Source organism: Rhinopithecus bieti, unplaced genomic scaffold, assembly GCF_001698545.2.
Source record: "Rhinopithecus bieti isolate Rb0 unplaced genomic scaffold, ASM169854v2 scaffold_33326, whole genome shotgun sequence".
NCBI classification, from domain to species: Eukaryota; Metazoa; Chordata; class Mammalia; order Primates; family Cercopithecidae; genus Rhinopithecus; species Rhinopithecus bieti.
Genome location: NW_016814921.1, coordinates 1,441,984 through 1,458,099, shown reverse-complemented (window position 1 = coordinate 1,458,099; position 16,116 = coordinate 1,441,984). Strand labels below are relative to the sequence as shown.

General features: G+C 41.0%; 1 protein-coding gene across 1 annotated transcript in view; it reads right to left on the bottom strand.

Annotated features, from left to right (window-relative positions):
- Positions 1–16,116, bottom strand: part of AFG2A (AAA ATPase AFG2A) — a 379,187-nt gene that overhangs the window by 345,427 nt on the left and 17,644 nt on the right. The window contains 1 exon segment of the mRNA XM_017852609.1: positions 15,382–15,637. Coding sequence (XP_017708098.1) covers positions 15,382–15,637 — 256 coding nt within the window.

Below are 16,116 nucleotides of genomic sequence, written 5' to 3'. Positions count from 1 at the left end.
ATTGCATTGGGAGTTATACCTGATATAAATGACAAATTGATGGGTGCTGACGAGTTGATGGGTGCAGCACACCAACATGGCACAAGTATACATATGTAACAAACCTGCACGTTATGCACATGTCCCCTAGAACTTAAAGTATAATAATAAAAAAAAAAAAGAAATAACTTTTATTTAGATAGCCTGGTTTTATTTTTACGATTGTTTTAATTAGAAAGAGAACCTTTCCTCAAGTTTTATATTTTTGTAGTCTTGGTAAAACAACCCAGAAAATTTTCTACTAGCAAAGTAAATAGTATATGCCATTTAGAGCTTAAACAGAATCAAAACTACCACCTCTTTTTCTGAAACAAACCATTCAGTTCCAGTCATCTCAAATGAGTAGCAAAAGGAATACTAAAATACCCACTTCACTGATAAAAATAATTCCATCTCTATATAATACCCATAATATTTACACAGTAGGACAAATCCCAATATCGCAAATATAATATTCTATAACTACATTTCAGAATTATAAAACAGAGGAGAAAATTCATTGCCTTATGAAATATGCTGCAGAATTACTGCTTATTTATCTAGCTACAATAATACGTCCCTTATAAAATGCATTAATTAGAGCAGGGGTCCCCAACCAACCGGCCATGGGCTGGTACCAGCCTATTAGGAACTGGGCTTCACAGCAGGAGGTGGGCAGCAGGCAAGCTATTACTGCCCGAGCTCAGCCTCTTATCAGATCAGCGGTAGCATTAATTCTCATAGGAGTGTGAACCACACTGTGAATTGTGCATGTGAGGGAACTAGGTTGCCTGCTCCTTATGAGAATCTAATGCCTGATGATCTGAGGTGGAACAGTTTCATCCAGATACCATCCCCACCATCTCACCCCAGGTCCATGGAAAAACTGTCTTCCACAAAACCGGTCCCTGGTGCCAAAAAGGTTGGGAACCACTGAACTGGACAGACTGTCATGACATATACATCAATTTAACTTGTATTCCTACTACTGTTGCTCCATTACACACCTACAGTGAACTCACATCTGGGATGACCCAAAGTTCAGCAAGAAAATCTGTCAGCCAGGCACGGTGGTTCATACTTGTAATCCCAGCACTTTGGGAAGCTGAGGCAGGCAGATCACTCGAGGTCAGGAATTCAGGACCAGCCTGGCCAATATGGTGGAACCCCATCTCTATTAAAAATACAAAAATTAGCCAGGCGTTGTAGTGCGTGCCTGTAATCCCAGCTACTCGGGAGTCTGAGGAAGGAGAATCACTTGAACCCAGGAGGCGGAGGTGGCAGTGAGCCAAGATTGCACCACCGCACTCCGGCCTGGGAAAAAGGAGTGAGACTCCATCTCAAAAAGAAAGAAAATCTGTCAAGGAGGCTACCCAAAAACAAGCTGTGTCTCTAGTCTGCATATTCTTATTGACGGGCAAGATTTTTACTGATTCAGATTCAGTGAAAATCACTACTTTAGCAAAGCAAAGGATTCTGCCAGATTTCCCTATCTCTTATACTAGGATAACCAAGAACACTTCATATCAGAAAAATTGCCAAAATCCAAATAAGCTTCTACCAGAGAAATGCACAAATATACATAAAATACAACTTTTAGAAAATGTTTAAATATCAGTTTTCCAGAGGCTAAAGAAGAAAAAGAAAAATGAAGTGACACTTACCAAGGGCCTATATAAACCATCACCACTGCTGCCAGGCTATATTACTAAACCTCATAAGAACACTTAAAACCATCTAGTGTTATCCCTACTTAGCTGCTGAGGATATATAACCCAAGAGGTTGAACAGCTTGCTCAACGTTTATCAGCTGATAAAGTATAATGCTAGCATTTGAATGTAGAGCTCACCATAGGCTTTGCAATAAATCCCATTATTTTCCTGGACTTTATTTTAAAATATTAAATTTCTACAGTATCAATATTTTAATTCTAACTTAGAAAACAACATTGACAGAATTGAAAAAATAGTAAAAAATATTAGAAACAGAACCTTTCATAAGAGTTGGACTATTACATACATAGCAGATGCTCCATAAATCCCTGTTAAACTAAGCTAGTTGGAGGTGGAGGGACAAATGAGCTAAAAATATCTCAGAACACTGGACAAGAGATAAAATTTTCCATCTCAGAAAAAGTTACAATTATTAGATTCAGAATTGTTACTAGAACTAGATGGATTTAAGTGCTATAATAACAAAACAATTATTTAAATATGAGTTTTAATTCTTCCTGTTCTGTTATGCTACCTTATCAAGGCCTGAGAATTTGGTAAGAACATGTTGAAATGATGTGTAATTAACAAGGATGCTAAAGACAATTCTTAGAGATGCAAAGCAAATACTTCCTTTCACTATAAACAAAATGACTAAGTCCACTTCTTGAAGAAATCAAGATCTATTTATATTCACTCTCCTGAAATGGCACAGGCGGCCTTAGAAGGATAAGTTTATAATAAATCCCTATATTTGGAAAACATTGTTGTAAGCATCTTCTAACATTCAACAGAGTTTATAAAACTCATGTCACTGCTACATAATTAACATTTCATGTTTTCCCAAAAAATGCAGTATGCTTATCTATATTGTTAATTTAAAACATTATAAATTTTGAGGGAATTAATAAAAGGCTATGCAACTAATTAATTAGAAAGGCAGCTTAATCCCAGGAGGAATACAAACATAGACATTAAATGTCAGGATGTGTTAGAGTCTAGCTTGTAAACAGCTTGTCCATTTGAGATAAAACATTTCAAAATGCAGCTGCTCTTTGCTTTAAAAAGGTGAACTACAAAACATTAGATCTCTGGACAAGTCATGACATATCAAACCACACTCTAGCTCAAAAATTAATTATAAAGAAAATCTAACTTTTGAAAATAAGCTTCACACCCAATCACAAACACCAAACGTTATATCTGCTCAGATTATGGGAGATCTAAGGGTTGAAAGCAACAGCACCTATTGTAGTACTTCCAACTTTCATATTCATTATGGGAATAAAGTTAAAAGATATGAAAAATATTTAGTGACCTGGAATAAAAGATTAGAGATGTTGAGAGTAAGCACACTGCGAAAGATGTATTATCATTCTCACAAAGTATGGATTGTAAACTTTCTGTCCTCTGAAAAGGCATGTGCAATCTACATAAATACTATAGAGGTTTCGTATTTGTATCCAACAAACAATAACCTTTAGATTACAGAAACAATCAGGAAGCATAGCTCACTATGTTCTAAGAAATTCTGAATCACTTCAATTCATGCCATTATTAGACATATGTGCACAACTTTTGTTAAAAAGTACAGAGCTTCCTTCACTATGAGGCAGTCCACAAGAGGGAAAATCATCAGAGAAACAACATACAAAAAGCACAAACATGCAGGTCCACAATCTTAACTAGGAAATACACACGTGTGTATTCTTACTTATATTCTTAATTGTTAATTAACTGTTTTACTTGTGACTTTTTTTTCAGAATTATTTGCCACTTTTAAAGTTTTATTCAGAACCACCATACATAACTGAAAAACAAACTTAGACATTCATTTTCCCTTGAGTGGCAAAGTTAAATGATAGTTTGGAAGAGCACATTACTATCACAAAAAACTTCTGAAAGGAAACTCAACACTATTAGAGATAGTCAAAGAATTTCATTCCCTAAATTTAATCCAGTTATTTAAATCAGTTACAGAGAATCTCCAAAAACTGGGTAGTTGGTTGCCCTAGATCAGTGATTCTCAAAGTACAGTTCTTGGACCAGCAGCAATGACATACCTGCAAGTTTGTTAGAAATGCAAATTTGGGGCCCCACTTGGATATTCTGGACGTACAGGAACCAGCAGGACAGACCCCAGAACTGTGTTTTCACCAGCTCTACAAATGATTCTTACATAGGTTGGAGAACCACTTGCCCAAATCAGCGAATCAAATACCCAATCACAGACAAAGGCAAGACTGGCTGCTTCAAAATCACTTGGAAAACATTATAGATCCTGCCTCCAGCTTCCTAACTCCCTTAAACACTTAAACACTTAAGTGGGAATGTGAGTGCAAGTGTGAGCTCGAGTGAGTGAACGTGTAGTTTCCCAGGTGAGCCTGACGCATAATGAAGTTTAGGAACTAATGCCCTATACGTCAAAAGCTCTCGAAATGTGGTCTCCAGATCAGCCGCATTAGCACCAGCATCAGCATCACCTGGGAACTTGTTAGCATTCTCAGGCACCAGCTCAGACCTACTGAATCAGAAAATCTGGGGGTGGGATTCAGTAACCTGGTTTAGTAAATTCTACAGGTGATTCTCATACAATAATGTTTAAGACCCTTTGCTGTAAGTGATTGGTCCTGAATTAAAAACACGTGAAACAAACCTGAATTCCGTGGGGAAGAAGTAATAGAAAGAGACAGATTTAACCTACAAACCCAGAAATACATCTCCTGGAGATGGAGTCTCTTACTGTCAAACTCACAAATCTGGTCAAGATGCCTTAACTACCCATATATGCCAGTGGCCATTTACAAGCACTCCATTTAAACACAGAACAACGGGTGAACAATGAAAACACCTCCTGAAAAGCACGTTTTAAACAAATGTAGTTAAAGGCCATATCAGAGCCAAAGCTTAGAAATCTGTCAGCGGGAAGGCAAAAATGGACTAAAATCAGTTATTTAAAGTGGCCTCACTGTCCTACATTTTTGAAGATTACATAGAACATATAACTTGCTCATTGCTACTTATAAAGGTAGCAATAACCACTTAAGAGTTCTTTCCTCAGCACAAAGCAGGGATTTCTGAAGGCAACAAAGGGTGGAAAAAAAGAGATGATTCCCAAGGTATTTACAAACAAAACCAAGCTCAACTCTAAAATTAATAAATACTATTCATCTCTACCAAGGGTGTATAGGGTAATAATTATGTCTCTTAGATTTTACATACATTTGTTAAATTATTCTTCAATTCAACTAACCAAATACTTATTGAGCACCTATAATATACCAGAAGTCATTAATATTGCCTCCAAATATTAAGATATTACCATGACGCTTTAAAAAAACAATTATTCTAACTTTCTGGGTAATTCTAAGATCAGTGTAATGATTGTGACTGCCTGCACCTGCCCAAGAAAACTTAACCATGTTTAACAACAACAACAACAAAAAAGATGTGAGTTCAAACTTGTGTAGGCAGTTATTTCAAAGGACGGAGAGCAACTCAAATTATTCCCTAATAAGTGCTGTAACCTGAGGTGGAATGCAACACCAAACATCTAATTCTTTTTATTTAAAGCTAAGAGAGTAGTTCAAATCTACCACGTAGAATGAATGTTCTTCCCTGTGCTCAGTGCACACATCATAGTATATAGGAATGCTGCTGTATGTTCAATAAGTAGGATACACTTATGCCTATTCTATAGCACTTGGAGCATAGTCCTACCACTTCAAATGCTTATAGATTCACAATTGTTTCAGCTTTCTAAGTCACATTACTAATCAAATTGATAATTTACTCAGTCTTTAGTCAGAAATTATAACTGTTCCAATGAGAAAATGCAGTGCACTTCACAAAAAACACTAGTCTGCTTTATAGCACTGTTTCTAAGAACACCATGGGAAAAACCCTGACTACCTAAGTGTAAGTCATTCATACAGATACAAAAGAGAAGACCACTGAAAATAGCTGATGAGGCCTTAAGAGGCTTAGGGCTTTTTCTTTAACTTCTTTCTCCCTTTCCTTTTTCTAATTCTTCCTATCCTTCTTTTTCTTCCATTTTTTTCTTGTTCTCCCTTATGTCCAGGGAATGTCATAATGCATTATGACACTAAAATATCATCTACTCCAATCTCCTCAATTTACAAATGGAGAAAACTGAGGCTCAGATAAGGCACAGAACCTGCCTAAGATCACAAGCCTGATTTTAAAAGCAGGTCTGTCCAACTCTCAAAACCTATTCTACACTATACCACCCTGCCTCCTTAGAAAATTTTCTTGCAAAAAATTCCAGCATACTGTTTTTAAACTTAATCTGCTATATAAAGAAAATGATACTACATAATACAATATACACTAGTATTTGGGACAGTATACACAAAACCACACACATTTTCCCTACTGGATTCTGTAATTACAACACTATCTTTTTAAAAACTACTCCTCACAGGCAGAGCTTGCAGTGAGCTGAGATCATGCCACTGCACTCCAGCCTAGGTGACAGAGCGACGAGACTCCATCTAAAAAAAAAAAAAAAAAAAAAACTACCCCCCATAATCTGCTTCACTGCTAGATTAGGGGAAAATAGATCAGTTCAATACCTGGATATTTTCTACTTTATAAACTGATCCTATCCTTAGTATCACAGGCTAAAATTAAATTATAAAGTCTTATACCCCTCTGAACAAAATCCATGTTTTATTCGTTTTAATTAAGAGCATGAAGTTGAAGTAAGATGACCTTGGCTTTAAATCCCAGCTCTGCTGGATACTCACTCTGAGGCCTTTCTTGAGTCTGTCTGATACTTCTATTTTAGGGTTGGTAGGAGGATTCAGTCAAATAATGTTTTCCTTTTCTCACTTTCTCACTGTAGAACTCCTACTTTAAGCTTCTTCTTAGACGTCATTTTTTCTATTTAACCACAGTATCTCCTTTCCTCACATAAGTCACTACATTTTTACATTTTTTATGAGTAGTTTATCATTACATTTGTAGTTGTTTACAAATCTCTTTCCTTCATCAACTGTGTGTTTCTGGACAGCAAGAATCCCAGAGCCTTCTAGAGTGCATAAAATGCATTAGAAAGTCAAAAAGTCTCTAGTAAGGCATGCTGAACATTGAATACTTGCCTAGATGCCACAGGCAAGTCCTACAGAGCAACACCTACACAGCAATCCACACTCCATTACCACCTAATGCAAGGAAAGAAGCAAACTTATCTACTGATACTTCTGCTTTTGATCCCTACGTAATCCATTTCTATGACCAGGCCCACTAATCCCTGTGAAGCTAGAAGCAGCTTCACAGAAACTACACAGAATGGGACCCAGTCCTAGAGCATAATGTACTCAAAGAATGTTTGTATTTGCCTTGATAGTCTACATAACCTGCAGTCTCTCCCAACTGTGATTCCTATAACTTAGAAATTGTAATGATCAAATAAAATGAAAGAAAAATGATTTTCTCCACCAAGAGTAAGATATTCAAAGATTCCTAAATATCTTTTCCAAGTTTTCTTTTCCTAACTGTTTTTCCTTCCTGAGCCTCTTTCCCTACATATATCAGTCCACATAAAAGGTCAAAAAGACTAAAGGCAGGGTCTTCAAAGCCTACTAAATTAGACAACTATGAGTCAATGATTTGGAGGTAAAAGTTACAGTATTTGTGTTTCTGAACTAAAGCTCTAAAATAACTGCTATGATCTGAATGTCCCTTCCAAAACTCACGTTGAAATTTAATTGACATTGTTATGGTATTAAGAGGTAGAACCACTGGGAGGCGATTAGGCCATGAGACCATAACGACATTAATCCTCAGGAATGGATTAATGGCATTACAGTGGTAGTGGGTGTATGGCAAATGCACTTGAGAGCAATAACTTAAGAAAGGAGGGTTGCCACGTGGAGGCTGCTGCGGGGAGGGTGTTAAATAAAAGTGCTATATAAGCTGCATGTCTTTTGCAAGCAGTTGAGGTTCTCCTGTCTAGTTCACCACCACTGGACTGTCCCTGTATGTTAGTTCTCCCTAATAAAACCCTATGTCTTGTTTGCTAGCTCCAGGTCGCTTTTGCCTCTTGAACCTGGTGCCATCCTTACAGAAGTTAACAGGGACCCAGTACCACACCTGGTGAACCCAGTAGGAAGGTGGAGAAAAACCTCATGAGCACCAAGACCATAAGATCAGGAAAGGCGAAATCCAAGGGGGGAATCCCAGGCTGACCAGCACATTTATGTGCGGCCCAAAACCCACTATCCTTGATGTATTAGGCCCAATGTATAAGTACGGAACATCCCAAAAACACCAAAGGGTCTGGAAGAGCTGTTGCAAGGGGTAGATCTAACTAAACGAAAGTTAGATGCCTGAGCTGTGGCAGCCACAACTGGCTGGCGATTCTTGACGGTGCTCCCAGCAACCACTGGGGCCGAGCTCCCAGCACAGGTCACGGGTTATCCGTTATAGGAAGAACTATGACTAGAAAGAGATGCCAGACTAGCTCAAGCTAAAACATCAGAGACCCTACTGTCCCACCTGCAGAAACAGGATGACAAAATGGAAATCCTAGCTTGTCAGGCAGCCTGTTTGAAGTGTCGCCAGCTCCCATGCCAAGTTAGGACTGTATGACTAAATCTTCCTAAGTCCGGGGACCCAATGGAGAGCTCTAGTGAGGAGCAGAGTGAGGACTGGGATAAGCCCATAGAGGTCCTGTCCTCTCTACCAAGATAAAGTCAGACCAATGGTGCCCGCAGGGAGTAGACCCATAAAACTTGTCTCTGCCTGAAAGACTAGTACCACAATGCAGCACTACACCACTGGGGAACTAGTGGAGCTGGGCAGAAGCTGGGTTCAGGAAGAAAGAGAGACAGTTGATTGAGAGGTGGCTTCTCTGTCTATGGGACATGAGGATGGAGGGTGTTGTACTCTCCAGACTCAAGATGAGTGGAATGGCATCCACTGCATGCCACCCAGCCCTGAGGCAGCACCTCTATGGTGCCAATAATGACGATCAGGCCATGCCCCTCCTTAGCTGGGTGGTTGTGGGCTGTAATGAAGCATGGCCAGATGAGGGCAGTATCCCCACATCTCCTTTGCGATGGCAGACTATGAATGAATTGCAGGACATCCTCTGGGAATTAGGGATGAAACATGCTATCTATGCTGAACATCACCAAAGTCCAACAAAGAGCTTTTCACTGCCAACATGAAAGACACCATCTTAGTCTGCACCCAACCAGTGGTATGGTATGCTAGTGTCTATCCAGAGTCCCCTAGTAGGACAGCCAGTGTCTCAGGTGGCCCAAGCAGCCAACAACTTACAAGAAACGGAGAAACTGTAGGCAAAGGGTATGTGCTGCTGGGATGAAAGACAAGGGCGCCAAAGGAAAGGAGACGGCCAAGGGGCCCATCAGGGTGACTGACCAACAAATGTGGCGCAACCTGGTAATGGCAGGAACAGCTACTATGAAAATAGATAAACAGCCTAATACTGTTCCGGTCAGACTGTGGCAGAAGCTCACACCAGAAGAGTGCTTCACTAAGGAGCCTCAGGTTCAGCCCACCACCCTTCCTGCACAGGCATGGCAAGTGTCAACCCCATTAAACTGGATGAAAGCCAAGGTCCTGGAATTCTGATAAGAGTAATGGTGGCCAGGGTACCTGGGGGCCAGAGGCCACATGTAGAACTAACTATATATTGGTTGCCTAAGAATAAACAGACTGTGCATGCCCTAGTAGATACTAGAGCCAAATGCACTTTCATACATGGTGACATTCATTGGTTCCAACGGGCTAAAATAACAATAGATGATTATGGAGGGGGATCAGACAGGTTGAACTGAGTATTACAAGTTGGGAGACTGCCACCAAAACCCTATTTAGTATGGATAGCTCCCATCTTGGAATACATCTTGGGAATGGATATCTTATCAGGCTTGACCCTCCAAACAACTGCTGGGGAGTTCTGACTGAGAGTGGTGAAGCATGTGATCAAGGGGAATGTGAAATGGACACCAGTACAGCTGCCAACCCCACATAGCAAGTAGTAGCACTGAAGCAATACTGCCTGCTGGGGGAACATAACGAAACCACAGGGATTGTTAAGGAGTTAGCCCAAGGAGGCATTATAAAGCCAGCGCACAGCCCATGCAACAGCCATGTATGGCCCATGTGGAAGCCTGATGGAACATGGACAATGACAGTCGATTACCAGGAATTAAATAAGGCAGTCCCCCCAATGTATGCACCTGTTACCAATATCACCTCCCTTCTAAAGAGGGCAGGAGAGGCACTGGACACATGCCACTACCACTTTGTTACTGATTTAACCAATGCCTTCTTCAGCATCCCCACTGCCCCAGAGAGTCAAGATCAATTTGCATTCACCTGGGAAGAACAACAGGCCTTTACCATCTTGCCCCAGGGATATTTACATAGCCATGGAGGTCTTGGAAAGGGTACATGTTTTCCATTACACTAATGATATCATGCTAACTTCTTTCCAGCTTTCAATTTGCACCCCCACACCTTGCTGTCTCATCTGGCAAACAGAGCATGAGCAATAAACACAGACAAAAATCCAGAGTCCAGGCTTATCGGCCAAATACTTGAGTCTGCCATTATGGATAGGGTACAGTCCTATTCACATCCTGTGACACCAAAGTAGCTATAAACCTTCTTAGGACTCCTAGGGTATGGGCATCGTTTTATTCCCCATTTGGCCCAACTCCTTAGACCCCCATACTGTTTAGTCAAGAAGGGGGCCCACTGAGACTAATCCATGAAGGAGGATGAGGACTTTGAACCAGCTGAAGTCACAGTGAAATAAATACAAGCCTTGGGAGTTCAGGTGCAGACAGCCTTGTGAACCAGATGTAGCCAGTTACCCTGAGGGGTTTGGGTGAGGCCTGTGGCAAAGGCAAAGACATGCCTTTAGGATTCTGGTCCCAGCTACGGAAAAAGGGTGAAATTAGACATAGTGTGATGGAACAACAACTCTGTGCTATACATTATGCCTTACAACAAGTAGAGGACATTACAAAGGGGGTCCCAATGCTAGTACGCACCCAGTACCCCAAAGCAGGTTGGCTAAAGGGTATCTTCCAGAAACTGAAGTCTGGGAATGCGGAGACACAGACTGTGGCCAAATGGCATGCATACCTGCAACAGAGGACCACATTAATAGCCCCTTAAGCTCAGAGCTCCATTCGGTGCTTGGCCCTGTCATCTATGTAACAACTGTCACATAGTCTTTAAGGGAAGCTGCTGAGCCTCACTAGATGCTCTCCTTCATACAGGATGGACAGGGCCCAATGTCTGACCAGGCCTGGTACACAAACATCTTGTCATGAGGCAATCCTTGCACTTGAACAGGCATGGCCATCCAGCCATCCACTGACAGTATCTGGATGGATATAGACCAAGGACATAGCAGCCAATGAGCTGAGCTGTAAGCTGCCAGGATGGTCCTCCTCTATAAGCCAGACCCAACAGTCCTGTGTACTCACAGGTGGGTTGTCTGAAGTTAACAGGCATCCGGCATGACATTCCTTAAGGAAAATTGTGATTCTCCAGCACACACTTCTTCCTGATTTCCACAGCACGATGTATCAATAAATATTGTCTTCATCAATACTGCCACCAATGCATCTGATTACGTGTGTGTGTGTGTGTGTGTGTGTGTGTGTGTGTGTGTACTTTGGAAAAGTCTGATAGGAGATAGTCATCCCTTGGTATCTATGGGGTATTGGTTCCATGACCCGAGATACCAAAATCTAACGACAGCTCAAGCCTTTTATATAAAATGGCATAGTATTTACATATAGCCTATGTACATCCTCCAATATAATTTAAATAATCTCTACATTACTTTTACCTAATCCAATGTAAAGGGACTCAACATGTGGCTACTACAATGAGAAGCACAAGACTAGACAGTAGCAGGTCACCTCCTTTGGGGTACTGACATGTAGAAGGACATTCCCCATTGCATCCAGGGATGCATAAAATGATCTACCATGTGGATTCCCACACTGCATCTACACCACCTGGAAATCAACAGGCAGACAAATTAACCTGCATTCATCTCCTCAAGGGAGTCCCCACAGACGATGTGGTCAACTGGTTACAAAAGAAGACAGGACATAGGGCACAACTTACCCTTTGGGCCATAGCAAAGAATTGGAGCTGCCACTATGATACAAAGACACAGCACATATCTGTCAGCAACGTCTTACCTGTGCACAGGAACACCACAGGCCCTTGCCACCTGATACCAGAAAGATCACCTGGGGCCAGAGCCCAGCACAACGGTGGCAGGTAAACTACATAGGATCTTTGCCCCTATTGGATGGCTGCCATTATGCCTTAACTTGTGCAGAAACCTGCACAGGGCTACTGCAAGTATATCCCAGCAAGCATGCCACCATAAAAGGACCAGAACAGATGTGTGCAGCCTACAGAGTCTCCATCAATATTAACAATGGGCCAAGCGCAGTGGCTCATGCCTGTAATCCCAGCACTTTGGGAGGGCGAGGCGGGTAGATCACCTGAGGTCAGGAGTTTGATACCAGCCTGCCCAACATGGTGAAACCCGTCTCTACTAAAAATACAAAAAATTAGCCAGGCGTGGTGGTGCACACCTGTAATTCCAGCTACTCAGGAGGCTAAGGCAGGAGAATTGCTTGAATTTGGGAGGTAGACGTTGCAGCGAGCCAAGATGGCAACATTGCACTCCAGTCTGGACAACAAGAGTAAAACTCCATCTCAAAAAAGAAAAAAAAACAAATTAACAATGACCAGGGCTCGTACTTTACCAGATATAAAGTACAGGAATAGGCAGAGGCCCCAGATATCCACTGGCATTTCCACCTGCCGTACAACCCTACAGCAGTGGGGCTGACTGAACAAATGAATGGACTGTTGAAACAACTCCTATAGGAATTGGCTCTGTGGACACACCACTTACCAGCAGCCGTGCACAACCTGAATGAACATGCACATTCTCATCACCCCATCGTGTATACTCTTCTAACACAAGGATGTGATACCACCATCAGGATCCAGATAGATAGGATAACGAACAGCACACCTTTGCCCCCAACCTGAGACACAAAGTAACCTGCTATTGCCCTTGCCACAGGACCGACCTACTGGGGAGCACATCATTACATGGTTCTGGGAAATGGCAAACCCAGCCCGATAGTTTAGTTTTTCTGCTCCATGGTGGAAGGGCCTAGAACAGGATATATAGGTCACACCTATTTTATACCATACTCTCCGCTGTAATTCTAAAATAATGAATCCTAGTCCTCCCTTGTGCAAGGGGATGAACATCCTCTCATGAAACATACCTCCACTGTCTTCCTCTGGCCTCCTGCAACACATTACAGAGGGGGGCCAGTCCATTTGGTATTGTAAACCAGGCATCAGGTTGCTGCCAGGGGTGGTGCTCTCTCAGAATGACACAACTCCCCGTGTCTTATTAAACGGCCAGGACTTGTCCTTTCTTATACCCACTAAACATCTCACCTTTTGCCCATAGATGGTGTGCCGCAAACCTCTTCGCGGACTGGGTGAAGATGGTTCTCTCTCTCCGGAAGAAGAGACTACTAGGTCTGCGGAGAGCTCCCCCTCTCCTCCACTGTGGGCCTGCCATGCCACACTGAGGCAGCTAACATGAGTGCCTGGGGCCACTTCGACACTGGGTATAGTGACCTTCACCTATTTCCCTTCAGTGACAACAGCACCTCATGCAGCAAGTTTCCCACCACTGACATGAGATGGCATATTTTCCGCCTGGTAAGGGACCAAGTTAATGTCACTCCCACTGTAGGTAGGCTGTACACGATGATGGGCTAGAGTGGATGACAGCAGTGCAGACAGAAATAGTGTGTCCTGCACCCTTCTTTGTAAAAATCGCATGGCCCTGGACATCTTAACTGCCCCCACAAGGGCGGAACCTATAGATTAATTAAAACCTGTTGTGTATGTATTCCTGATGACTCTGACGATGTAACCCAGGCCATGCAGGCCTTAAATACCCATATTTCCACTACAGAATCTAAGTCTTAAAACCCTATAACCATGTGCTTTAATGAACTCCCAAGTCCTTGAAAAACTTTCTATGAAGTATGATTGTTATTATATTTGTTATTCTTTTTTGTTGTAGTTTATATTGCTGCTGCAGCATCTAGCTGCAAAGCTCCTCCACATACCTGGCCCTAGAGATATCATGACAGAATGGCATAAGAATGTAAGGGCCACGCAAGGGTATGCTGGTGCAGAGCGTATGGCAGATGCACCTGAAAGCAATAACTTAAGAAAGGAGGTTGCCATGTGGAAGTTGCTGGGGGGAGGATGCTAAGTGAAAATGCTATACAAGCTGCACGCTTTTTGCAAGTGATTGCAGTTCTCCTGTCCAACCCACCACCACTGGACCACCCTGTAAGTTAGTTCTGCCAAATAAGCCCTAAGGTTCATTTATTGGCTCTGGGCCTCTTCTTTGGCCTCTCAAACTTGGTACCATCCCTACTGAAGTTAATAGGGGTCCAGCATGACACTCAATTTTAAGGAAAATTGTGATTCTCCAGTTTACACTTCTCCCTGATTTCCACAGCACAGCACAATATATCAATGAATATTGTCATCATCAATTCTGCCACCAATTGATCTGATTATATGTCCATGCATGTGTGTGTGTGTGTGTGTGTGTGTGTGTATGTGTGTTTATACTTTGGATAAGTCTAGTAGGATATAGTCATTCCTTAGTATCGATGGAGTATTGGTTCCAGGACCCCTAAGATACCAAAATCTAAGGACTGCTCAAGCCAGTTAATGGCATAGTATTTGCATATAGACTACACACATCCTCCCATATAATTTAAATAATCTCTAGATTACTTTTACCTGATCCCATGTAAATGCTATGTAAATATAGTTTACCCCTGAACAACTCGGGGGTCAGGGACACCAATCCCTGTGCAGTCGAAAAACTATGCATAACTTCTGACTCCCCCAAAACCTAACTACTAATGGCCTACTGTTGACCTGAAGCCTTGCCAATAACATAAACAGCTGATTAACCATATTTTTTATGTTACGTGTCTTATATACTATATTCCTAAAACAAAGCTAAAGAAAAGCTTTTCAAATTGTTCCAAATCTCCAGAAAATTTTCCAAAGTATTTATTGAAAAATATTCATATATAAGTGGACCCATGCAGTTCAAGCCCTCATAGTTCAAGGGTCAACTTAGTTATGATACTGTATTTTTTTTATGATATAAAAAATATACTTAGTAACATAACTTAGTTATGATACTAAGAATTTTTTTTACTGTTTTAATGTTTTTTGTTTCTGAATATTTTCAGACCACAGTTGGCTGAATCCTCAGATGCTGAACCCAAGGATATGGAGGGCTGACTGTATACACTATAATGGTGGTTATCCTTTAGAGGTAGGATTGAGTGATTTTATTTCTTTTAATAGTTTTCTGAATCATCTAGGTTTTCCAACAAAATTTTTTCAAATAAAATTACGCATTTTATAATTAGAAACAAAGCTACTTCCATTAAGAAATCAGTAAAAATATAAATTATTTGTATGTAAATAAACTGGAGATCAGTGCATCAATATAGACTCACCATAGCCAACCACACTCACCCGCTTCATTACACAAGATTTTCAAGTCTGCTCCAACGTATCCATGAGCACTATTTGCCAGCTGCAGCAGCTCAGCCTCAGTGAGCAAATGGGGTACCCTTCGAAGCAGTTTCTGGAGAATATCTAGCCGGTCCTGAGCATTGGGAACTCCAATCTCAATCTCTTTATCAAATCGCCCAGGTCTTCGGAGAGCAGCATCCAAGGCATGAGGGCGATTTGTGGCCCCAAGAACCAACACTTGTCCTTCACTTACTTCCTAACAAAATAAAATGAAAATAAATTTCTTATTTTTCTGAAAGTTAGAAAAAAAAGAAGTGGGAGGTGCATACTGGCTGTACAGACAAGGTTGAATCATCTAACTGTCCAGGCTACTAAGTCCTATTTCTTACACTTCCATTACCTATCAATTACTTTTATTAGTAATAGATTTTTATTATACATTTATTACTTTTATTATACATTTTCAATGTTCAGCCTAAATGCTTCCTCCTGTAGAAAGTTTTCCAATACTTACCTCTCCATCTACCATATCTCTCTTACTTCTCGCATCTTAACTATATAATTCTCATAAAAAATAACACATATATAATATTGTACCATATAATTGCTTTAATTATTTTAAATAGTCCTTTTCCTCTACTTGGAAGTCAGGACTGTGACACATATAATACTCAAATAGAACAAGATTCTAATAGAAAGTTATTTAAAAAGTCCTTGCTTATAGACTGTTTTTTA